Source organism: Rana temporaria, chromosome 3 (assembly GCF_905171775.1).
Source record: "Rana temporaria chromosome 3, aRanTem1.1, whole genome shotgun sequence".
In the NCBI taxonomy this organism is placed as follows: Eukaryota; Metazoa; Chordata; class Amphibia; order Anura; family Ranidae; genus Rana; species Rana temporaria.
In genome coordinates, this window is record NC_053491.1 from 445,396,815 (window position 1) to 445,424,091 (window position 27,277).

Consider the following 27,277-nt stretch of genomic DNA (forward strand, 5'->3'; position numbering starts at 1 on the left):
TGCTAGAGCATTTTTCACTATCGTGTGTAGGCAAGGCCGTTTTAATGATCAAGTTGAAAAAAACGTAGTTTTTTCTAGAGCCTGAAAAATTTAGTTTTTTACAACCCGAAAAATGATCGTGTGTACGCGGCATAAGGCTTACATCAGCAGCAGTGTATTAAACACACAGCCGCAACTGTGTTTACACCTGTCAAGCCGACTGTCGGCTTTCACTTCCACACACTCCCCAACTGACCATATATCCCGATCTCCATTGTCCAACCTGTGGGTCAGCATGGCCTCTGCCTGGGACCAGCACATCCATTCACTGAGCTCCCCTCCAGTAAATGAACACAGAAGCAGTGCTTGATCAGCTTCACTGGGGTCCCTAGGCGACATTAGGGATCTAATAAACTTCTAATGTCTCTTAATCACTTCAGCCCAGGAAAAATTGGCTGCCCAATGACCCGGACCATTTTTTTGTGATTCGGGACTGCGTCGCTTTAACTGACAATTGCGCGGTCGTGCGACGTGGCACCAAAACAAAATGGACGTCCTTTTTTCCCCACAAATAGAGCTTTCTTTTGGTGCTATTTGATCACCTCTGTGTTTTTTTGGGGTTTTTTTTGCGCTATAAACAAAAAAAGAGCGACAATTTTGAAAAAATAGTTTTTACTTTATGCTATAATATGTATCCCAAAATATATATATATATATATATATAAAATTCCCACAGTTTAGGCCGATTTGTATTCTTCTACATATTTTTGGTAAAAAAAAAATGCAATAAGCGTATATTAGTTGGTTTGCGCAAAAGTTATAGCGTCTACAAAATAGGGGATAGTTTTTATGGCATTTTTATTATTATTTTTTTTACTAGTAATTGCGGCGATCTGCGATTTTTACCGTGACTGCAATATTGCGGTGGACTCATCAGACACTTTTGACACTATTTTGGGACCATTGTCATTTATTGCTATAAAAATGCACTGATTACTGTGTAAATGACACTGGCAGGGAAGGGGTTAAACACTAGGGGGCGATGAAGGGGTTAAATGTGTCCTAGGGAGCAGGGCAGACATAATAGCATCATGGGCCCCTGGGCAAAGTAATGCTCTGGGGCCCCTACAATGACAGTGCAGGTAAACAGACATCAAGTAGGTAGGAGGCAGACTGCCTCCCCTGTACATCTGTCTTTCTCAGTGCCATCATGGTGCCCCAAATTTCGAGGCAGCGTGGGCTCAAGGACAAGCTGCTTTGGGCAAAGTACAGGGGGCCCCCATGCAGTTGGGGCCCCTGGGCAGTGCCCAGGTGTGCCCTCTCATTACTGTAAAGCCCCATACACACCATCAGATTATCTGCAGATTTTTGTCTTCAGATTTACCAAAACCATGTAGTACAAGGGCCTGCCTGATTGCATACAAATTGAAACTCTTAAGGTTTGACCTCCTATTAGATGGTTTTGGTAAATCTGAAGACAAAAATCTGCAGATAATCTGATGGTGTGTATGGGGCTTAAGACAGCCCTGCTAAGGAGTGATTCTAACTGTGGGGGGGGGGGCTGGGCTACAAGTGACACGACACTGATCACTGCTCCCAATCACAAGGAGCAGTTGATCACTGTCCTGTCACTAAGCAGAACAGGGAAATGCCTTGTTTACATAGACATCTCTCCGTTCTGCCTCTTCGTCCCGGGGGCACGGTCACGGAGCTAGCGGCGGGCACGTGTGCACCCGCTAGGCGGCATATTCAAAGCAACGTACACGTACGTTGCTTTGCCTGCCTGTGCCATTCTGCCGACGTATATAGTGGTGAGGCAGTGGCTAAAAGAGGACCTGTCACCAGAAATATGCCATAAAGATGAGTTAAAAAAAATGAAATAACAAACAAGAAAATTAAAAACATGAATGCATGCGTTCGGTGGACTAGATACATGCATGGAAATTGCATTACATTTTAAATATCGCCATGCACCCTGAACAATAATAATTCTAGGACCATCATTCAGGGCTACCTTACTGTAAAACTGATGAACTATAAGGACTTTTAAAATGTTGCCTGTAGCCATTTCAGAGGTGTGCAAAATTTGATGGATTGACATGTTTGGTATTTATTTACTCATTGCAACCTCATTGTTTTTATTTTACCATGAATTGGGTAAAATATTGTGTTTGTGGACAACAAAATTAACTTTTGTACATTTTTACTACAAATATGTCCACCACTTGCTCAATCTCAATGGATGTTACAGTAATTGTTAGATGAACAGAAGGAAGGATGGATGGTCGGATTACAGTAATGGAGGGAGCGATAGAAGGAAAGAATTAAGGAAAGAAGGATGGGTGGAAGGAACAAAGAAGGGACAGACAGATGGATGGTAGGAGGGAGGGAGGGATAGAAGGCAGGAAGGGAAGAAGGAAGGAAGAATGAACAGATGAATCAAGGAAGGGATGGAATGAAAGAAGGAAGGATTGAAGAAGGAAGAAGGGAGGATGGATGGAAGGATGGACAGATGCATGAAAGACAGGAAAGATGAAAATAAGGAAGGATGGTCAGATGGAGATAGCAAGAGAGGAAAGTTAGGAAGGAAGCAAAAAGAAAAGATGGACAGATGGATGGAAGGAAGGAATGGGGCATAGCTGAATGCACAAATGGATCGAAGGAAAGATGGGTGGAGGGAGGGATGGATATATGGATGGAGGCATGGCTGGACTGACAGACGGAGGCATGGATGGATGGATATTTGGATAGATAGATGGATGGATGTATATATGGATGGATGGAGGCATGGATGGATATATGGATGGATGGATAACGGGACGGATGGACTGAGGCATGGATGGACTGATGGGGGATGGATAAATGGATGGAGGGATGGATGGGTGGAAGGAGAAGGAGGGGTAATAGTGTAGTAGGAAGGAATTGAAGGGACAGGGGGAGGCTGGCATGGATGGATGGATATATGGAGGCATGGATGGATGGAAGGAGGGGTAGGTGGATGGATGGATGGCTGGGTAATGGGCTGGATGAAGAGAGGGGATGGGAGGGGTCATAGTAGGAGAAAGGGAAGTGTAGGGACATAGAGGAGGCTGGCATGGATGGATGGGTATCTGGAGGCATGGATGGATAGAGGGATGGATGGAAGGAGGAGTAGCTGCATGGATGGATGGATGGAGGGAGTAATATAAGTCATAGTAGGAGGAAGGGACATAGAGGAGGTTGGCACCTTGCACAGGACAGAGTAGTAGGGGATGGATGATGGGATGGAGGGAGGGGTAGATGGATAGAGGGGTGGATGGGATGGATGAAGGGAGGGAAGAGTCATAGTAGGAGGAAGGGAAGGGAAGGGACACAGAGGAGGATGGCACTGGATGGAGTAGTAGGGGATGGATGGAAGGATGGATAGAGGGAGAGGTAGGTGGATGGAGGGATGGATGGATGGAGGAGTAGGAGGAGTCATTGTAGAAGGATGGCACCTCGCACAGGACGGAGTAGTAGGGGATGGATGATTGGATGGATGGGAAGGATTTGATGGAGAGAGGGGTAGGTGGATGGATGATGGGATGGATGGATGGAGGAGTCATAGTAGAAGGAAGGGAAGGGACACACACGGAGGAGGCTGGCACCTCACACAGGACGGATTAGTATGGGGATGGATGATGGGATGGATGGGATGGAGGGAGGGGTAGGTGGATGGAGGGATGGATGGATGGGATGGATGGAGGAGTAGGAGGAGCCATAGTAGGAGGAAGGGAAGGGACACACACAGAGGAGGCTGGCACCTCGCACAGGACGGAGTACTATGGGGATGGATGATGGGATGGATGGGATGGAGGGAGGGGTAGATGGATGGAGGGGTGGATGGATGGGATGGATGATGGGATGGAGGGAGGGATGGATGGATGGAGGGGTAGGTGGATGGAGGAATGGATGGAGGAGTAGGAGGAGTCATAGTAGAAGGAAGGGAAGGGACACACACAGAGGAGGCTGGCACCTCGCACAGGACGGAGTAGTAGGGTATGGATGGATGGATGATGGGATGGATGGGATGGAGGGAGGGGTAGATGGATGGAGGGATGGGTGGATGGATGGAGGAGTAGGAGGAGTCATAGTAGGAGGAAGGGAAGGGACACACACAGAGGAGGCTGGCACCTCGCACAGGACGGAGTAGTAGGGTATGGATGGATGGATGATGGGATGGATGGGATGGAGGGAGGGGTAGATGGATGGAGGGATGGGTGGATGGATGGGATGGATGGAGGAGTAGGAGGAGTCATAGTAGGAGGAAGGGAAGGGACACACACAGAGGAGGCTGGCACCTCGCACAGGACGGAGTAGTAGGGGATGGATGATGGGATGGATGGGATGGAGGGTGGGGTAGGTGGATGGATGGGATGGATGGAGGAGTAGGAGGAGGCATAGTAGGAGTAAGGGAAGGGTCACACACAGAGGAGGCTGGCACCTCGCACAGGACGGAGTAGTAGGGGATGGATGGATGGATGATGGGATGGATGGGATGGAGGGAGGGGTAGATGGATGGAGGGATGGGTGGATGGATGGGATGGATGGAGAAGTAGGAGGAGTCATAGTAGGAGAAAGGGAAGGGACACACACAGAGGAGGCTGGCACCTCGCACAGGACGGAGTAGTAGGGTATGGATGGATGGATGATGGGATGGATGGGATGGAGGGAGGGGTAGATGGATGGAGGGATGGGTGAATGGATGGGATGGATGGAGGAGTAGGAGGAGTCATAGTAGGAGGAAGGGAAGGGACACACACATAGGAGGCTGGCACCTCGCACAGGACGGAGTAGTAGGGGATGGATGATGGGATGGATGGGATGGAGGGAGGGGTAGATGGATGGAGGGGTGGATGGATGGGATGGAGGGGTGGATGGATGGGATGGATGGGGAAGTAGGAGGAGTCATAGTAGGAGTAAGGGAAGGGTCACACACAGAGGAGGCTGGCACCTCGCACAGGACGGAGTAGTAGGGTATGGATGGATGGATGATGGGATGGATGGGATGGAGGGAGGGCTAGATGGATGGAGGGATGGGTGGATGGATGGGATGGATGGAGAAGTAGGAGGAGTCATAGTAGGAGGAAGGGAAGGGACACACACAGAGGAGGCTGGCACCTCGCACAGGACGGAGTAGTAGGGTATGGATGGATGGATGATGGGATGGATGGGATGGAGGGAGGGGTAGATGGATGGAGGGATGGGTGGATGGGATGGAGGGGTGGATGGATGGGATGGATGGAGGAGTAGGAGGAGTAGGATGGAGGGGTAGGTGGATGGAGGAATGGATGGAGGAGTAGGAGGAGTCATAGTAGAAGGAAGGGAAGGGACACACACAGAGGAGGCTGGCACCTCGCACAGGACGGAGTAGTAGGGTATGGATGGATGGATGATGGGATGGATGGGATGGAGGGAGGGGTAGATGGATGGAGGGATGGGTGGATGGATGGGATGGATGGAGGAGTAGGAGGAGTCATAGTAGGAGGAAGGGAAGGGACACACACAGAGGAGGCTGGCACCTCGCACAGGACGGAGTAGTAGGGTATGGATGGATGGATGATGGGATGGATGGGATGGAGGGAGGGGTAGATGGATGGAGGGATGGGTGGATGGATGGGATGGATGGAGGAGTAGGAGGAGTCATAGTAGGAGGAAGGGAAGGGACACACACAGAGGAGGCTGGCACCTCGCACAGGACGGAGTAGTAGGGGATGGATGGATGGATGATGGGATGGATGGGATGGATGGAGGGGTGGATGGATGGGATGGAGGGGTGGATGGATGGGGTGGATGGGGAAGTAGGAGGAGTCATAGTAGGAGGAAGGGAAGGGACACACACAGAGGAGGCTGGCACCTCGCACAGGACGGAGTAGTAGGGGATGGATGGATGATGGGATGGATGGGATGGAGGGAGGGGTAGATGGATGGAGGGATGGGTGGATGGATGGGATGGATGGAGGAGTAGGAGGAGTCATAGTAGGAGGAAGGGAAGGGACACACACAGAGGAGGCTGGCACCTCGCACAGGACGGAGTAGTAGGGTATGGATGGATGGATGATGGGATGGATGGGATGGAGGGAGGGGTGGATGGATGGGATGGATGGATGGAGAAGTAGGAGGAGTCACAGTAGGAGGAAGGGAAGAGACACACACAGAGGAGGCTGGCACCTCGCACAGGACGGAGTAGTAGGGTATGGATGGATGGATGATGGGATGGATGGGATGGAGGGAGGGGTAGGTGGATGGGATGGAGGGGTGGATGGATGGGATGGATGGATGGAGAAGTAGGAGGAGTCACAGTAGGAGGAAGGGAAGAGACACACACAGAGGAGGCTGGCACCTCGCACAGGACGGAGTAGTAGGGTATGGATGGATGGATGATGGGATGGATGGGATGGAGGGGTGGATGGATGGGATGGATGGATGGAGAAGTAGGAGGAGTCACAGTAGGAGGAAGGGAAGAGACACACACAGAGGAGGCTGGCACCTCGCACAGGACGGAGTAGTAGGGGATGGATGGATGATGGGATGGATGGGATGGAGGGAGGGATAGATGGATGGAGGGATGGGTGGATGGATGGGATGGAGGGGTGGATGGATGGGGAAGTAGGAGGAGTCATAGTAGGAGGAAGGGAAGGGACACACACAGAGGAGGCTGGCACCTCGCACAGGACGGAGTAGTAGGGTATGGATGGATGGATGATGGGATGGATGGGATGGAGGGAGGGGTAGATGGATGGAGGGATGGAGGGGTGGATGGATGGGATGGATGGAGGAGTGGGAGGAGTCATAGTAGGAGGAAGGGAAGAGACACACACAGAGGAGGCTGGCACCTCGCACAGGACGGAGTAGTAGGGTATGGATGGATGGATGATGGGATGGATGGGATGGAGGGAGGGGTAGATGGAGGGATGGAGGGGTGGATGGATGGGATGGATGGAGGAGTGGGAGGAGTCATAGTAGGAGGAAGGGAAGAGACACACACAGAGGAGGCTGGCACCTCGCACAGGACGGAGTAGTAGGGGATGGATGGATGGATGATGGGATGGATGGGATGGAGGGAGGGGTAGGTGGATGGATGGGTGGATGGATGGGATGGATGGAGGAGTGGGAGGAGTCATAGTAGGAGGAAGGGAAGAGACACACACAGAGGAGGCTGGCACCTCGCACAGGACGGAGTAGTAGGGGATGGATGGATGATGGGATGGATGGGATGGAGGGAGGGATAGATGGATGGAGGGATGGGTGGATGGATGGGATGGAGGGGTGGATGGATGGGGAAGTAGGAGGAGTCATAGTAGGAGGAAGGGAAGGGACACACACAGAGGAGGCTGGCACCTCGCACAGGACGGAGTAGTAGGGTATGGATGGATGGATGATGGGATGGATGGGATGGAGGGAGGGGTAGATGGATGGAGGGATGGATGGATGGGATGGATGATGGGATGGAGGGAGGGGTAGATGGATGGAGGGGTAGGTGGATGGATGGGATGGATGGAGAAGTAGGAGGAGTCATAGTAGGAGGAAGGGAAGGGACACACACAGAGGAGGCTGGCACCTCGCACAGGACGGAGTAGTAGGGTATGGATGGATGGATGATGGGATGGATGGGATGGAGGGAGGGGTAGATGGATGGAGGGATGGGTGGATGGATGGGATGGATGGAGAAGTAGGAGGAGTCATAGTAGGAGGAAGGGAAGGGACACACACAGAGGAGGCTGGCACCTCGCACAGGACGGAGTAGTAGGGTATGGATGGATGGATGATGGGATGGATGGGATGGAGGGAGGGGTAGATGGATGGAGGGGTGGATGGATGGGATGGAGGGGTGGATGGATGGGATGGATGGGGAAGTAGGAGGAGTCATAGTAGGAGGAAGGGAAGGAACACACACAGAGGAGGCTGGCACCTCGCACAGGACGGAGTAGTAGGGGATGGATGGATGGATGGATGGGATGGAGGGTGGGGTAGGTGGATGGATGGGATGGATGGAGGAGTAGGAGGAGTCATAGTAGGAGTAAGGGAAGGGTCACACACAGAGGAGGCTGGCACCTCGCACAGGACGGAGTAGTAGGGTATGGATGGATGGATGATGGGATGGATGGGATGGAGGGAGGGCTAGATGGATGGAGGGATGGGTGGATGGATGGGATGGATGGAGAAGTAGGAGGAGTCATAGTAGGAGGAAGGGAAGGGACACACACAGAGGAGGCTGGCACCTCGCACAGGACGGAGTAGTAGGGTATGGATGGATGGATGATGGGATGGATGGGATGGAGGGAGGGGTAGATGGATGGAGGGATGGGTGGATGGATGGGATGGATGGAGGAGTAGGAGGAGTCATAGTAGGAGGAAGGGAAGGGACACACACATAGGAGGCTGGCACCTCGCACAGGACGGAGTAGTAGGGGATGGATGGATGATGGGATGGATGGGATGGATGGATGGGATGGATGGGGAAGTAGGAGGAGTCATAGTAGAAGGAAGGGAAGGGACACACACAGAGGAGGCTGGCACCTCGCACAGGACGGAGTAGTAGGGGATGGATGGATGGATGATGGGATGGATGGGATGGAGGGAGGGTGGATGGATGGGATGGAGGGAGGGTGGATGGATGGGATGGAGGGATGGGTGGATGGATGGGATGGATGGAGAAGTAGGAGGAGTCATAGTAGGAGGAAGGGAAGGGACACACACAGAGGAGGCTGGCACCTCGCACAGGACGGAGTAGTAGGGGATGGATGGATGATGGGATGGATGGGATGGATGGATGGGATGGATGGGGAAGTAGGAGGAGTCATAGTAGAAGGAAGGGAAGGGACACACACAGAGGAGGCTGGCACCTCGCACAGGACGGAGTAGTAGGGGATGGATGGATGGATGATGGGATGGATGGGATGGAGGGAGGGTGGATGGATGGGATGGAGGGAGGGTGGATGGATGGGATGGAGGGATGGGTGGATGGATGGGATGGATGGAGAAGTAGGAGGAGTCATAGTAGGAGGAAGGGAAGGGACACACACAGAGGAGGCTGGCACCTCGCACAGGACGGAGTAGTAGGGTATGGATGGATGGATGATGGGATGGATGGGATGGAGGGAGGGGTAGATGGATGGAGGGATGGGTGGATGGGATGGAGGGGTGGATGGATGGGATGGATGGAGGAGTAGGAGGAGTAGGATGGAGGGGTAGGTGGATGGAGGAATGGATGGAGGAGTAGGAGGAGTCATAGTAGAAGGAAGGGAAGGGACACACACAGAGGAGGCTGGCACCTCGCACAGGACGGAGTAGTAGGGTATGGATGGATGGATGATGGGATGGATGGGATGGAGGGAGGGGTAGATGGATGGAGGGATGGGTGGATGGATGGGATGGATGGAGGAGTAGGAGGAGTCATAGTAGGAGGAAGGGAAGGGACACACACAGAGGAGGCTGGCACCTCGCACAGGACGGAGTAGTAGGGTATGGATGGATGGATGATGGGATGGATGGGATGGAGGGAGGGGTAGATGGATGGAGGGATGGGTGGATGGATGGGATGGATGGAGGAGTAGGAGGAGTCATAGTAGGAGGAAGGGAAGGGACACACACAGAGGAGGCTGGCACCTCGCACAGGACGGAGTAGTAGGGGATGGATGGATGGATGATGGGATGGATGGGATGGATGGAGGGGTGGATGGATGGGATGGAGGGGTGGATGGATGGGATGGATGGGGAAGTAGGAGGAGTCATAGTAGGAGGAAGGGAAGGGACACACACAGAGGAGGCTGGCACCTCGCACAGGACGGAGTAGTAGGGGATGGATGGATGATGGGATGGATGGGATGGAGGGAGGGGTAGATGGATGGAGGGATGGGTGGATGGATGGGATGGATGGAGGAGTAGGAGGAGTCATAGTAGGAGGAAGGGAAGGGACACACACAGAGGAGGCTGGCACCTCGCACAGGACGGAGTAGTAGGGTATGGATGGATGGATGATGGGATGGATGGGATGGAGGGAGGGGTAGGTGGATGGGATGGAGGGGTGGATGGATGGGATGGATGGATGGAGAAGTAGGAGGAGTCACAGTAGGAGGAAGGGAAGAGACACACACAGAGGAGGCTGGCACCTCGCACAGGACGGAGTAGTAGGGTATGGATGGATGGATGATGGGATGGATGGGATGGAGGGAGGGGTAGGTGGATGGGATGGAGGGGTGGATGGATGGGATGGATGGATGGAGAAGTAGGAGGAGTCACAGTAGGAGGAAGGGAAGAGACACACACAGAGGAGGCTGGCACCTCGCACAGGACGGAGTAGTAGGGTATGGATGGATGGATGATGGGATGGATGGGATGGAGGGAGGGGTAGGTGGATGGGATGGAGGGGTGGATGGATGGGATGGATGGATGGAGAAGTAGGAGGAGTCACAGTAGGAGGAAGGGAAGAGACACACACAGAGGAGGCTGGCACCTCGCACAGGACGGAGTAGTAGGGTATGGATGGATGGATGGATGGGATGGATGGGATGGAGGGAGGGGTAGGTGGATGGAGGGGTGGATGGATGGGATGGATGGAGGAGTAGGAGGAGTCATAGTAGGAGGAAGGGAAGGGACACACACAGAGGAGGCTGGCACCTCGCACAGGACGGAGTAGTAGGGTATGGATGGATGGATGATGGGATGGATGGGATGGAGGGAGGGGTAGGTGGATGGGATGGAGGGGTGGATGGATGGGATGGATGGATGGAGAAGTAGGAGGAGTCACAGTAGGAGGAAGGGAAGAGACACACACAGAGGAGGCTGGCACCTCGCACAGGACGGAGTAGTAGGGTATGGATGGATGGATGATGGGATGGATGGGATGGAGGGGTGGATGGATGGGATGGATGGATGGAGAAGTAGGAGGAGTCACAGTAGGAGGAAGGGAAGAGACAAACACAGAGGAGGCTGGCACCTCGCACAGGACGGAGTAGTAGGGGATGGATGGATGATGGGATGGATGGGATGGAGGGAGGGATAGATGGATGGAGGGATGGGTGGATGGATGGGATGGAGGGGTGGATGGATGGGGAAGTAGGAGGAGTCATAGTAGGAGGAAGGGAAGGGACACACACAGAGGAGGCTGGCACCTCGCACAGGACGGAGTAGTAGGGTATGGATGGATGGATGATGGGATGGATGGGATGGAGGGAGGGGTAGATGGATGGAGGGATGGAGGGGTGGATGGATGGGATGGATGGAGGAGTGGGAGGAGTCATAGTAGGAGGAAGGGAAGAGACACACACAGAGGAGGCTGGCACCTCGCACAGGACGGAGTAGTAGGGTATGGATGGATGGATGATGGGATGGATGGGATGGAGGGAGGGGTAGATGGATGGAGGGATGGAGGGGTGGATGGATGGGATGGATGGAGGAGTGGGAGGAGTCATAGTAGGAGGAAGGGAAGAGACACACACAGAGGAGGCTGGCACCTCGCACAGGACGGAGTAGTAGGGGATGGATGGATGGATGATGGGATGGATGGGATGGAGGGAGGGGTAGGTGGATGGAGGGATGGATGGGATGGATGGATGGAGGAGTGGGAGGAGTCATAGTAGGAGGAAGGGAAGAGACACACACAGAGGAGGCTGGCACCTCGCACAGGACGGAGTAGTAGGGGATGGATGGATGGGATGGAGGGAGGGGTAGGTGGATGGAGGGATGGGTGGATGGATGGGATGGATGGATGGAGAAGTAGGAGGAGTCATAGTAGGAGGAAGGGAAGGGACACACACAGAGGAGGCTGGCACCTCGCACAGGACGGAGTAGTAGGAGGGTGAAGTAAGGTGAACGCTTAGCCTGATGTGAACTCCGGGGCAGGCGGAGAAGACTCTCCTCTCTCTCTCTCTCTCTCTCTCTCTCTCTCTCTCTCCTCTCCTCTCTCTCCTCTCTCTGTATACACACAGTGTACAGTGTACAGTGCGGAGGGGACGGCGGACAGACAGCAGCATTACCGGTTATGGGAAGAGCCTGAGCCCGATCACCGGAGACCACCGGACACACCGGATACCTGGCCGGCACACAGGTACAGTATGAGGGGAGAGGAGGACCGGGGAAGGCGGCCGTTCCACGTCCTGGGCTGTGTGCTGCAGAGCTGACACTCTAATACAGAGCGATCAGGGCACAGGATCTACACAGTCATAGGGAGGTATAGGGGGCATGGTGCATTCTGAGCTGAAGAGCTCACACTCTAGGAAGCTTTGGGCAAGGGAAACATGCAGTCTTTCTAATCAGATTCTGGGAAATGAGAGACAGTACAGGGGTCTACTGGGCTGAAGAGCTGACACTCTAATTTAGAGAAAGGTTTTGCTGAAGAGAGTATAAGAGAGACAGTATTGTAGAGTCTACTGTCCTGAAGAGCTGACACTCTAATACAGAGGAAGGTTCACACGTTCAGGTCTTGTTTTGAGTAATGAAAACAGGAGATTAGAATAGCGGTCCTGAAGAGCTGACACTCTAATAGAAAAGAAGGTTCGCAAGCTCAGGTCTTTTGAATAAGGGAAACATAGGAGATTACAATAGAGGCAGTACTGTCCTGAAGAGCTGACACTCTAATACAGAAGGAAGGTTCACAAACTCAGGTCTTTTGAATAATGAAAACATAGGAGATTATAATAGAGGCAGTGCTGTCCTGAAGAGCTGACACTCTAATAGAGAAGAAGGTTCACAAGCTCAGGTCTATAAATAATGGAAACATAGGAGATTATAATAGAGGCAGTACTGTCCTGAAGAGCTGACACTCTAATACAAAGGAAGGTTCACAAGCTCAGGTCTTTTGAATAATGGATACATAGGAGATTATAATAGAGGCAGTACTGTCCTGAAGAGCTGACACTTGATTACAGAGGAAGGTTCACAAGCTCAGGTCTTTTGCATAATGAAAACATAGGAGATTATAATAGAGGCAGTGCTGTCCTGAAGAGCTGACACTCTAATACAGAAGGAAGGTTCACAAGCTCAGGTCTTTAAATAATGGAAACATAGGAGATTATAATAGAGGCAGTACTCTCCTGAAGAGCTGACACTCTAATAGAGAAGAAGGTTCACAAGCTCAGGTCTATAAATAATGGAAACATAGGAGATTATAATAGAGGCAGTGCTGTCCTGAAGAGCTGACACTCAAATAGAGAAGAAGGTTCACAAGCTCAGGTCTTTAAATAATGGAAACATAGGAGATTACAATAGAGGCAGTACTGTCCTGAAGAGCTGACACTCTAACACACAGGACGTTTTTGGCTGGGGACAGTCAGCACTTTCTTTTATCAGGCAGTGTACACATTGTATAATCCAGTGACATGACACAGTATGACAAGCAGCCCTGTATGGGTGTACTGGTCTGAGGAGCTTACACTTCACATAAAGCATACAGCCATGGAAAAGCTGGCATATGTAAATGCTGCCCAGCAGAGCTGACAGTTTAATCCACACAGACTGGCAAGTGGTCTTGGTCTTCTACAGACAAGCTCTCATGATTGCTTGGTGATCATATACAAAGGGTCTATAAGGAAATAGCCAGTTCTAATCCTGATCCCAAGAGCTGACACTCTTATTTACAAACCCACAGAAAAGGGAGAGGGGGGGGGGCATTGATGTTGCACTTGCGAATGCCAAGGCTTGTGCCAAGTTGGCATTGAATAACTTGCTACCTGATAGTGGCTATAGGCACAGCACTGAGAAAAAGAGTATGAGGAGATAAGAGTTCTTGCCTCAAGAGCTGCCAATCTAGGGCCAGATCCACGAAGCGCGGCGCTTCTCTCCGTCCGGCATAGTGTATCTCAGATACAGTACGCCGCCGTAACTTACTTTTTTTTTTTGTATCCTCAAAGATTTCCCGCCGTAAGTTACGGCGGCGTAGTGTAACTTAGGCGGCGTAAGGGAGCGCAATTCAAATGTATGTGATGGGGGCGTGTTTTATGTTAATACGTCGTGACCCAACGTAAATGACGTTTTGTGCGCATTCTCGAAATTAAACCGGAACAAGCCAATGCTTACGACGGTGACGTCATTCTACGCAAAGCCCTATTTGCGAACGACTTACGCAAACGACGTAACATTTTCAAAATTTGACGCGGGAACGACGGCCATACTTAACATAGGATACGCCTCATATAGCAGGGGAAAAAGCCAAACGACGTAAAAAAATGCCCCGGCCGGACGTACGTTCGTGGATCGCCGTATCTAGCTAATTTGCATACTCAACGCGGAATTCAACGGAAACGCCACCTAGCGGCCAGCGTAAATATACACCTACGATCCGACGGCGTACTAAGACGTACGCCAGTCGGATCGAGCCCAGATTCCGACGTATCTTGTTTTGTGGATACAAAACAAAGATACGACGCGGGAACTTTGAAATTACGCCGGCGTATCCATAGATACGCCGGCGTAATTTTTTTGAGGATCTGGCCCCTAGTATATAAAGAGACTAGATAGGAAGAATTTGATCCTGTGCAGACTCAGGGTAAAGCAGTATTGGTAGACTAGTGTTCTTAAGAGCTGACACTCTAATAGTGACAAACACAACACAGTGGCAGAAAATGCCTTGTGCCTGGCAGCTTATTGTCCTATGCACAGCACATTGTTACATTGTTATGTCACACACTGAGAGCAAAAAGGAAATGTTGAGAGTCAGAGCTTTGGGGCCACAGGATCTGAATCAGATCCTGTGATCAATAACACATGACCGACTGATACTTGAGAATCGATAGGACAGTGACGTGGCACGCAGGCATTTCGCGTTCACGCAACAGTGACGCAACTCTTGCAACCTTTAATGCTTAGAAACCAATCAATATGCTCTCTGACGAAGTCTGGCCAGCACAAGGTGAATTCTGATTGGTTCAGAGGATTTGCTGTATTTAGGAATGATCACTTACAGTACGAACACTTTTAGGCAGATTCAGAAAGAGTTAGGCCGGCTTATCTACAGATAAGCCGACCTAACTCTGAATCTGCGCCGACCTATGTTTAAGTGTATTCTCTAACAGAGATACGCTTAAACATATCTTGCTTGCGCCGTCCTATCTTAGATTTCAATTTTTCTGATGGCCGCTAGATGGCGATTCCATTGCGGCCGGCGTAGATTATGTAAATGAGGGGATACGCCGATTCACGAACGTACGCCAGGCCGACGCAGTACTTTTACGCCGTTTACGTAAGAGATAGGCCGCGTAAAGTTAGTGCTAGGCTCTAGTGGAATAGTAATGTTAAGTATGGCCGCCGTTCCCGCCGCGAAATTCAAAATTTTTTACGTCGTTTGCGTAAGTCGTCCGCGAATAGGGATTCACGTAGTTTACGTCCACGTCGAAATCAATAGGCCCGTACGGCGTACTTAGCCGCAATGCACACTGGGAAATGTAGTCGCCCGCCGCATGCGCAGTGACAAAAAATTATTATTATTATTATTATTTTTTATGTTTTTTTTTTTTTTTTTACAATATTATTATTATTATTATTATTTTTTATGTTTTTTTTTTTTACAGTTTTTTAGGAGCCCCGTTATTGGGGCTTTGGTGAAGTATCAAGGCTCTAAACATACCCCCGATGTCTCCCTTTTGAGACAGAGATTCCCTTTCTCTGCACCCTTCAGTAAATACAGGGCTAGATTCAAGTAGGGGCGCGCACAGTTACGGCGGCGCAGCGTATCGTATTTACGCTACGTCGCCGTAAGTTAGAGAGGCAAGTGCTGTATTCACAAAGCACTTGCCTTCTAAGTTACGGCGGCGTAGCGTAAATGGGGCCGGCGTAAGCGCGCGTAATTCAAATGTGGATGAGGGGGCGTGTTTTATGTTAATTATTGGTGACCCGACGTGATTGACGTTTTGGTATGCCGCAAGGACGTCATTGGTTTCGACGTGAACGTAAATTACGTCCAGCCCTATTCGCGAACGACTTAGGCCGGGTACTAACGAGCAAACATGTACGATGAAACCGGTCCGTCGGACCGTTTTCACCGTACATGTCTGCCCGAGGGCTTCTGTACGATGGTTGTACTAACCATCGTACAGAAGTCCGCGCGTAAACAATACGCGGGGCGTGGCCGCGTCGTCGCCGCGTCGATGAGGCGGCGATGACACGGCGACGTGGGCGGGCCTGCCATTTAAATGCTTCCACGCATGCGCCGAACTCATTTGACGCATGCGAGGGACGGCGGGCGCTCGGACATGTACGGTAGGTCTGTACTGACGACCGTACATATCCAAGCGGGCAGGATTCCAGCGGACGGTTTTAAAACATGTCCAGGAATATTTGTCTGCTGGGAAAAGGCCCGGCGGGCAAATGTTTGCTGGAATTCTGCCCGCTCGCGCCTACACACGACCAAACATGTATGCTGAAACTGGTCCGCGGACCAGTTTCAGCATACATGTTTGGTCGTGTGTACGGGGCCTTACACAAACGACGTAAAAAATTAAAATTTTGACGCGGGAACGACGGCCATACTTAACATTGCGTGCGCCTCCTAATAGCAGGAGTAACCTCACGCCGAAAAAGCCTAACGTAAACGACTTAAAAAAATAGCGTCGGGCGTACGTAAATTAGTGAATCGGCGTATCTAGGTCATTTGCATATTCTACGCCGAAAACTACGGAAGCGGCACCCAGCGGCCAGCGTAAATATGCACCCTAAGATACGACGGTGTAAGAGACTTACGCCAGTCGCATCTTAGGCCCCGTACACACCATAGAATCCATCCGCAGATAAATCCCAGCAAATGGGTTTCAGCGGATAGATCCTATGGTGTGTACACGCCAGCGGATCTTTTTCCGCGGAGAAATCTCCCCTGGGATGGATTTCCAGCAGATGGATATTTGCTGACATGCACAACAAATCCATCTGCTGAAGTCCATCCCAACGGATGGATCCGCTCGTCTGTACAGACTTACCGGATCCATCCGTCTAAAGGGATTCCCCGCACGCGTCGTAATGATTTGACGCATGCGTGGAATTCCTTATATGACAGCGTCGCGCCCGTCGCCGCGTCATAATCGCGGCGACGGCGCGACACGTCATCGCCAGAGGATTTCCGCGCGGATTTCAATGCGATGGTGAGTACACTCCATCGCATAGAAATCTGCGGAAATCTTTGAGAGGATTTATCAGTGGAAACGGTCCGCTGGACCGTATCCGCGGATAAATTCTCTCGTGTGTATGGGGCCTAAGGCTAATGTCGGCGTATCTTGCTTTCTGAATACAGAAAGAAGATACGCCGGCGCAGATTTGAATTTACGCTGGCGTAAATTCTCTCTGAATCTAGCCCACAGTTTACTATTCTTCAGTTAAGAATGAAGACAGGATCAATCAGTACAGATCACTAACTATGTTCAATCAAAAAAGGAAGGGGTTGGTTAAAAATTTACCAGCCCCTTCCCTGCTCCTGAGCTGGCATACGAGTTACGCCGGCGTATCTCCAGATACGCCGTCGTAACTCTGAGTCCGAGCCGTCGTATCTATGCGCCTGATTCTTAGGCCTCGTACAGACGACCGGATCTATCCGCTGGGATTGATCCGCGGATCAGTTCCAGCGGACAAATCCGGTCGTCTGTACGGCCTAGCGGATATTTATCCGCGGAGATTCGTCCGGCCGATCGATTTCAAGCGGATAGAAATTTCTTAGCATGCTAAGAAATCTATCCGCTTGAATCGTGTCCAGCGGATTGATCCGGTCGTCTGTACAGACTCACCGGATCAATCCGTCCGCTCCCCTCCCTCGCATGCTTCGTAAGGATTCGACGCATGCGTGGAAGTAGTTACCCTCCAGCGGCGACGGCGCGACACATCACCGCGGATGTTTATGGCGCGGATTTTGATCCGATGGTGTGTACAAGCCATCGGATCAAAATCCGGAGGAGGAATATCCGCTGGAAACGATCTGGCGGACCGTTTCCAGCGGATATCCCCTCGTCTGTACGAGGCCTTAGAATCAGTTACGCATAGATTTGTATTAGATCCGACCGGTGTAAGTCTCTTACGTCGTCGTATCTTAACTGCATATTTACGCTGACCGCTAGGGGCGTGTACGCCGATTTACGCCTAGAAATATGTAAATCAGCTAGATACGCGAATTCACGAATGTACGCCCGGCCGACGCAGTACAGATACGCCGTTTACGTTAGGCTTTTCCCGGCGTAAAGTTACCCCTGCTATATGTGGCGTACATGCGGCGTACCAATGTTAAGTATGGACGTCGTTCCCGCGTCGAATTTAATTTTTTTTACGTCGTTCGCGAATAAGGCTGGGCGTCATTTACGTTCACGTCGAAAGCATTGGCTTCTTGCGGGTTAATTTGGAGCATGCGCACTGGGATACTTTCACGGACGGCGCATTCGCCGTTCCTAAAAAGCGTCATTTACGTGGGGTCGCATAAAATTTACATAACACACGCCCACATCTTCCACATTTGAATTAGGCGGGCTTACGCTGGCCTATTTACGCTACGCCGCCGCAACTTTCGTTTGAGAATACGGCACTTGCATGTAAAAGTTGCGGAGGCGTAACGTAAATAGGATACGTTACGCCCGCACAAAGATACGCCATTCTACGTGAATCCGGGCCCAAGACTACTATAGAAGGGTGTTTACCTTTTCACTGTTTGCTGTTACTGGGAGTTGTATAAATATTTATGGTAATGTGTGTGTTATGATCATTGAGTTATTAATACTGTATAAGCAGTTTGTCTCCCACTCGTATCTAACCAGCGCGGTCACGTGCGTAGACCTGTGTAGCGAGGGCTTTCTGTACAAGTCTCTGCAAGTTCCTTTGCGTTTCTGCGTTTAGACACCTTGGGTTGAGTGTCTCTTAAGGCGAGATTGAACAGTTATGCTTTCCAAGAAAGTTACATGGCAATAACCGGATAATATTGAGCGTGCGGGCACATGGGCCAACCCTCCGAGGTGTGTGGGGCGCTGAGGGCACGTCTGTTATCAATGGATTCTGGAAGATATTTGAAGTCTGTTGACTGGTGTTTGTTGGAAACCTGAAGGTCTGCGAAGGTTCTCATTGATCCAAGTCTTGGTCTGTCTTGTAGTCAGTGTTGCCAACCTACCAGATTGAAATTTACCGACGCGACATCCGAAATTTACTGGCGCAGCCACGTTTTTACTGGCATTTCACAAAAGTTACTAAATTACATTTTTAGGTGCAAATTTCAGTATTTAGGCCACAAACAAGTACACTAGGCAAATAGCAATGTGATTTAAGGTAGATATTAAGGTAAAAAAATTTTTTTTTTTGTTATTTTCGATATAATAAGGGCAAATTATTTAGTCACATCACCCCCTGCCTCCATCCCCCTCTGCCACCAACACCCCCAATCTTCAGCCCCCCTCTGCGGTGCCACAATCTCCCCCTGCCTCCAATAACCCCCTGCCTCCATCGTCCTCTGCCTTCACCCCCCTCTGCGGTGCCACCAACAGCCCCTGTCTCCACCCCCCACCCTCTGCGGTGCCACCATCCCCCTCTGCGGTGCCACCAACGGCCCCTGTCTCCATCCCCCACCCTCTGCGGTGCCACCATCCCCCTCTGCGGTGCCACCAACACCCCCTGCCTCCAATCACCCCCTGCCACTAACACCCCCTGCCTCCAATCTCCCATTGCCCCCTGCCTCCATCCACCTCTGCGGTGCCACCAACACCCCCTGCCTCCAATCACACCCTGCCACTAACACCCCCTGCCTCCAATCTCCCATTGCCTCCATTGCCCCCTGCCTCCATCCCCCTCTGCGGTGCCACTGCAGCCACCATCACCCCCTGCCTCCAATCTCCATGCACAGTTCCAAGCCTGAACCGATCTCGGCTATTTTTACTGGCACATTCCCGCAACCACGGACATTTACGAACGGGGGAAAAAAGTGCCAGTTTTTACGAACTGTCAGTAAAAATACGGACGGGTTGGCAACACTGCTTGTAGTCACTCTCAGCTTGATTCATTCTGTATAATTAAAGATGTTATGAAGCTTCTCCAAGCCATTTCTTCAGTTGTAACACGTGCCGAGAAGATATCCCACCCCGTATCCAATCACCACTAAGTGCGTAGCTTTTGGTTTTCCAAGAACAGTACAGGAGGTGTGAAGGTTGTTACCCCCTGTCCTAGTTACATAATCATTGGTGTCAGGAAGTTCTTGGACGATCAATGCCTGCCTTGAAACATTCTATGATGATTGGATTAAAGTGACTGCGCTACCGGTGTCGATATAATGGGGTATCTCCCTTCAACTTCTTAGAACTGAAGAATTGACTTGGATACGCTACGAAACAGCTTTAACATTACAGAACAAGGCAAGTTGAAGGCTACTACTACTCAGGGCCGCTGTTAGAGGGGGGGCACTAGTCCTCCTGTAGGGGGCCCAGGTACACAGAGGGCCCGAGCAGCAGGGGGAATTGGTGTGGTCGGGCAGAGGATGCTCTGTGTGGTGCTCTGTAGCAGCTGAAAGCAGGTTTCTCTCCCTCCTGCCGGCTTTCAGCTCCTGCAGGGAGAGACACAGACACAGGGCATCATCCCTAGCTATGGTACTAGCTATGACTAAGCACTGATGCTACAATTTTTGCTGTGGCATGTTTATTTTGTGATCTATTTTAATAAAAGGAAAGTTTTTGGAGTGCGGCTGTCCAAGTTCCCTTCATATTTTTGCATTACCATTGCATTGCCGGCACCCATGGTTTGGATTCAGTGAGGAGGTTCTCTGATTACAATTGAGCGGTTAACTTTCCTTTCTATTAGGGCATCATCCCTATTCTGCTTTCTTCTGATCCCCCCCCCCCCATGTGCCCCTGTCACTGTGCTGCCCCCTCCCCCCTCCTGTGGCGCTGCCGGCTTCGCTATCCTGTAAAAAAAAAAAATCGTAAAAAAAAAATGTAAACATAATAAATAATTTTTAGAAATTGTCAAATAAAATTATTTTGAAAAAAAACTTTTTTAAGAAATTCCATAAAAAATTCAATACAACATACAATTAAAATGGCTAATTCACACACGTTCTCTGTTATGTTAGTGTCCACTAATAATGATTTTAGAGTATTTTTAGTGAAAATAGTGTGATATTTGCGCCGCTGTATGTGAATCCGGGCCATAGTGCTTTGCCCCTACACACGTACCTTGCTAGTTGACTATTGATTTAACAATTCTCTGTCTTAGTTCTGGCAAATAGGTATTTTGGAAAAATAAAGTATGTTAGCTGAATATATTAATGTACATTAAACAATTGACAAATAACATATTAAAGATAAACATGGTCTTCTAATGCTTAGCTAACCGTCTGTTGACATTGTGCTTATGCAACCCGTTTATTGCAGTGTGTCAGGCAGATAAGTACACAAATGTAACCACTTATCTTTAGTATAGTCGGGAAAGTTATGAAGGTTACCTATCAGGTTTTACTGCTGCTTTTGTTAGCATGGTGATACATTCTCTTTATATCCTGTCCTGGTGATAGGACAGGAAATGGGGGAAATCCCCCTAGTGGTGTCACAGAGAATTGCAAAAAATACAGTCAAAGGTTTTAAAGCTTACAAATCTATCCAAAACTAAAAAAAAAGTTTTGGTAGGATTTGGTGGGGAAATTAAAAACGTTATCTTTTTTTTTTTTTCTTAGGTCAGTCTTATTTTTTTAGTCTTATAGGGGCAGAGCCTCAAAGAAATTACGCGGCGTATCTCTTGATACGCCGCGTAATTTCGAATTTTGCGCGTCGTATCTTTGTTTTGGTATCCACAAAACAAGATACGACAGCATCTGTGTTAGATCCGACAGGCGTACGTCTTCGTACGCCGTCGGATCTTAGATGCAATTTTTCGGCGTCCGCTAGGTGGCGTTCACGTCGTAATCCGCGTCGAGTATGCAAATTAGCTATTTCCGACGATCCCCGAACGTACGACCGGCCGTCACATTTTTTTACGTCATTTCCGTTTGGCTTTTTCTGGCGTATAATTAAAGCTGCTATATGGTGGCGTACTCAATGTTAAGTATGGCCGTCGTTCCCGCGTCTAATTTTAAAAATTTTACGTCATTTGCATGAATGGGGCTTGACGCCATTTATGTTCATGTTGAAAACAATGACATCCTTGCGACGTCATTTGGAGCAATGTACCCTGGGAGTTTTTACGGACGGCGCATGCGCCGTTCATTCGGCGCGGGGACGCGCTTCATTTAAATGAAACACGCCCCCTACCCGCCCAATTTGAATTCCGCCGTGAGAGATACACTACGCCGCCGTAACTTACGGCGCAAATTCGTTGAGGATTCAAACTAAAGCCAGGTAAGTTACAGCGGCGTAGCGTATTTTACATCTTGCCGGGCGCAGTGTATGTATGTGGATCTGCCCCATAAAGTTCAGAGAACAAAAATGACATCACAATTCGTGGGAAAAATTAAACCATTACATAACAGACTCATTCATATCATACCTCCCAGCTTTATGAAATGGTATCGAGGGACACCTATCAGCAAATGTATGTAGGCATAGGACACACCCCCCTACCACGCCCCCTAAAAGTTGAATTATACAAAAAAAAATGATTAGTTAAACCCACAAGTACTTTTTTTTACCACTACTATTCGTTTATACTGGCTTTTGAAGTTTCCAATGCAGAAATTTAGAAATCGGATGAAAGGTTTAGCCCTTGAAAACACTTCCAAAATGAGGGACAATTGAGGAGGAAAGTGGGACTTTTTTCCAAATCAGGGACAGTCCCTCGAAATCAGAGACAGTTGTAAGCTATGGTCATATTGAGAACAATCCCAAAGCAAAACACTATAGAATTTTTTTTCTGCTTTCCCTGTTAATGATGATGGGCATCTGTAATAAGAACTGACATGGCAGACAGCTTCTGTAGTTCAGTATGGAGGAGGATTTCCAGATATGGAAATGATCATTCCCTGTTATCATTTGGGACATTTGTTCAATGAAGGGAGCAGTGACAAGTAACTGGTTTCTTGACATCAGAAGGATAGGTGAATGACCGCATGCTAATGTGTGGAAGATCCAAACATTTTATTCAGGTACTCCATCAGTAAGAGTACATGACAGCTACTTAAGGCAAGGAACAGACATTGACGTGTTTCACTCTACAAGAGCTTAATCATAGGAGTATGATTAAGCCCTTATAGCTTGAAACATGTCAATGTCTTTTCCTGCCTTGATTAGGTGTGATGTATATTCACTAATGAATTACCTCAATAAAATGGTTGGATCTTCCATACATTAGTGTGTGGTCATCCACCTATCCTTCTGAAGTTTCTGTGGTTACACCTTTTTGTGTGGATTTGGGGGCTAGAGTATAAGTGGACCAACCTGGAGCAGTGCCTTTGTATTGCTAGACTGGTTAGAAACCAGTGTTTTTTTAGTTTATTTAAATTATTAAACGATTTCGTTTTCTTTTAATGTTATATTATAGATATTTGTTCAGCATGCAGATTTTTACCTCTAGGTGTGGACGTTTGAAATATTACATTTTCATGTGTTTCATTGAGTCATGCCTTTAACAAAAGCAGAACAATGCCCATTAGTGATGCCTGCAATATCAGCAAATGACTAATTTCCTCTTTTTTTTTTCTCTGGACAGTTATCCTCTTCTGACCTCCAGACGCACACAATCCTGGCGCAGCTCAGTGACCTCTCCCCTCCAGCCCTCTCCCCTCACCCTAACATGAACGGGCCTATGACTTGTTCTGCCTCGGAGGACACTTCTGCTCACCAGGCCCCTCCTACACTGGAGCCTTATGGGCCTGCTCCGCAGAACCAGCAGGTTGATGATGATGCCTCCACTGGATCTCTTTTGTCCGGCTCTGGCCTCCTCCTTGCCCGTTCCCTCCTTGGTCGCCGAAGCTCTTCTTCTTCCCCCAGTTCTTCACCTTCTTCTTCTTCGAATCTTCGAAGGCGACGTGAGTTTACACCAGATGAAAGGAAAGATGACAATTATTGGGATAAACGACGCAAGAACAACGAGGCTGCCAAGCGTTCTAGGGAGAAGCGTCGCGCCGGTGATCTAGCCCTAGAGGGACGTGTGATTGCACTGCTTGAGGAGAATGCAAGGTTGAGGGCTGAGCTTCTTGCTCTCCGTTTCCGCTTTGGCCTGGTACGTGATCCATGTGAGGAACCTCGGGGAACTTATGCCCCACCATGTAATCTACACGAGCCACCTCCTCCTCCTAACCCTCCACCACCAATGCCGCACTCAGAAGACTCTGGCTTTTCCACCCCTAGTGTCGGAAGCCCGGTTTTCTTTGAGGACCGAGTCCCCGAACCAGAACCGCAACCATTACAGCCTACAAGTATAACTTATTATGGAGCTATGGGTGGAGAACCTGTAGAGAATCCTCAAAGAAGGCTTGAGACTCTTCCTGATCCTTACAGAAGCCTCCCACACAAGTTGCGGTTTAAGGCCTGTGCGCCGGGGGAGGATGGGTGTCATTCTGCACTGCCTATGGCAAGAGAAATAAACAGTTATGCTTCAGAAGTGGCCCCAGGGTTTGCCCAGCAGCCAATGCTCTGTCAACGGGGACGGTGGAATGGCCAGGGGCAAGATGGGATACCGGCACAAGCCACAGAGAGCCCCGACTTGAGATCCCAACTTGCCTCGCTTTCAGCTGAGGTGGCCCAGCTGAAGAAAATATTCTCTGAGCAAGCAATGACAAGGAACGGACCTGATTAGAACACTATTTTCCTCATGTTCTGGACTCCATCATCTAAGGAGAGAAGATTCTTAGCCGTACTCCTTACGGTGATTGACCTATATGGTGCTAGGGCTAGAAGGGTGGGAACGTTCTTCAGATGCTTTCATTTAGTCAAAAAGCATAACCTATTGCGACTAAATAAAAGCAGATATTAGAACGATATCTTGGTGTGTAGACAACATCCTTAGGTTTTTTTTATTTTTATATATATATTTTTTTTTTTACAAAACCACACAACAATTGTCCTCTATGTATCAGCTCCTCCCCAAAAGGAGACGTCACAATTTGCAAAAATAAGTTTTGGTGCTACAAAGAAACATCACTTGCCAAAGGACACTGAAGTAACACAGTCTTGTAATATACAATGGACCGGCTTGTTGTCTGCTAAGGAAAATGTAATGTAATACTGTCTGAAACAGAAAAAAAACAAAACTGTTGTTGTCCCGTCAAGTGTCTAACTGCCAAATAATTGTGACACTGCTTCCTGTTTGGTCACAATGATGACATTCTTTTTCATGATGTGTATATAGGGGTATTCTGTTTGTAACACAGTGTATACCTTTCTGTAGCATAAATCTCCTTTTTGTGTCTCACACTATCAACAGATGGCCAAGAGGAGAACTGGGCTGGGTGGCAAAAGGGGCATTACCCACCTATCCCCCAGGGGCAGTATAAATAACTTTTGTTGGGTTGGTGGACCTAAGTGGAGATACCCCCCCCCCCCCCAATTCAGGCCTCAATCAGAGCACGGTCTACAGTCAATGACAACGGCTGGGCATTATATACCTACCTGCCCCATCTTCAGACCTGGGATCTGGCAGAGAGAAGTCTTCCAGCAGCAAGAAAACAATGCTGGACAAATGCAAAGCCGTGAAATGTGCTGTGCCCATTTGTTAAAGGAAGCTCAATGATAAGGTTTACTTTCGATAATGGCCTGGTATTTTATTTCGTATTTTGTTGAGTCCATATCAATTTCACAGAGCACCACCTTTAAAATTGACCCCAACAATCCACGTTTTTTTTTAGCAGATTGAAAAAAAAACAACTAGGATATTTTGGATGGGATTTTTTAGTTGCAAACCATATAACTTTTAAATTATACAATATTTTTTTGAACAGGTTAATTAATTTTAACAGGTAACCCTTTACACAGATAGCTAGATTCAGAGAGACTTAGGCTGGATTTGCGTTGGCGCTAATTTAAGCGTATTCTGGTTACCAGATACGTTTAAATTAGGCTCAGATACGAGCGGCGTAAGTGTCTTACACCGTCGTATCCTAAAGTGTAATTTTTAGGCTGACCGCTAGGTGGCGCTTCCATTGCAGTCGATGTAGAATATGTAAATCACTAGATACGCCTATTCACGAACGTACGCCCGGCCCACGCAGTACAGATACGCCGTTTACGTAACGCATTATCAGGCCTAAAGTTATTCCATCAAATAGCTGGAATAGTAATGTTAAATATGGCCGCCGTTCCCGCGTCGAAATTTGAAAATTTTACGTCGTTTGCGTAAGTCGTCCGTGAATAGGGTTTTACGTCCACGTCGAAATCAATAGAACCGTGCGGCGTACTTTGCCGCAATGCACACTGGGATATGTAGGCGGACGGCGCATGCGCCGTTCGTAAAATACGTCAATCGCATCAGGTCAAGCCCCATTAACATAAAACACGCCCCCTTAGCTAAATTTGAATTAGGCGCCATTACGCCCGCCCGATTTACGCTACGCCGCCGTAACTTAGCAGGCAAGTACTTTGTGAATCATGTACTTGCCTCGCTAACTTACGGCGGCGTAGTGTAAACACGATACGCTACGCCGCGGCAAAGTTAGGACGCCCTCTCTGAATCTAGCTAATAGTCTTCTACATGTTTCGCCCTCCTGGCTTCATCAGGAAATATGTGCAGCGGATACTGGAAAGTATGAATCCCTCAAGATCCAAATATACATCACATGATATGTGTCAAGATGGAAAGACACGAAGAAAAAAAGGGGTTAACTTGATTCACACCGCAATCCTCTTGTGGGCACATTCGTGGACAAAACAAAGAGGCGGTATACAGACCGTGGTATTTAAACAGTAATAAAGTCAGTCACCAGGGGGCGCTGCAACAATACTATTGGGTATGGTTCAATTCAGAAGAGGCAAATCTCAAGAGCATGCGGGTAAACAGATGAATTTGTTTCCTCACTAAACAAGCTGGTCAAGCTCTATTGCTGACCTCACGTGTGTTGCAGTGGCTCCCTTCTGTGCTCCCATCCATCCAAAATATCCTAGCTGGTTTTCCCCAATGTCTAAGGGATGATGGCGCCACTTATCTTTTCTCTTCCCATCCACAATATGACTGTACTACATTTTTATCAGATGTATATAAAAATGTGTGCTGCAAACCTTGTTCACAAAGACAACAGCTACCTGTCACCATAACCAACAATCACCTTGGCACAGCGGCACACATTATGGTGTATTTATACAAAATTTTCATAGCTATTAATCCTGTGATACTGCATGAACATTAGTTCTGTGAAAACAATGGCAAAAAAAAACATTATTAGGCTATTTTCTTTCCAATTAAATGTTATTCATTCATA

The 27,277-nt window shown here is 49.2% G+C and overlaps 1 protein-coding gene across 1 annotated transcript; it reads left to right on the top strand.

Annotated features, from left to right (window-relative positions):
* The first annotated feature begins 11,718 nt into the window (after positions 1–11,718).
* On the top strand, positions 11,719–25,717 carry LOC120933355 (serine/arginine repetitive matrix protein 1-like). Its single transcript, XM_040346539.1, has 2 exons — positions 11,719–12,046; positions 23,575–25,717. Exon 2 carries the CDS (start codon positions 23,659–23,661, stop codon positions 24,661–24,663), a length of 1,005 nt encoding a protein of 334 aa, XP_040202473.1. The 5' UTR covers positions 11,719–12,046; positions 23,575–23,658; the 3' UTR covers positions 24,664–25,717.
* The last annotated feature ends 1,560 nt before the right edge of the window (positions 25,718–27,277 follow it).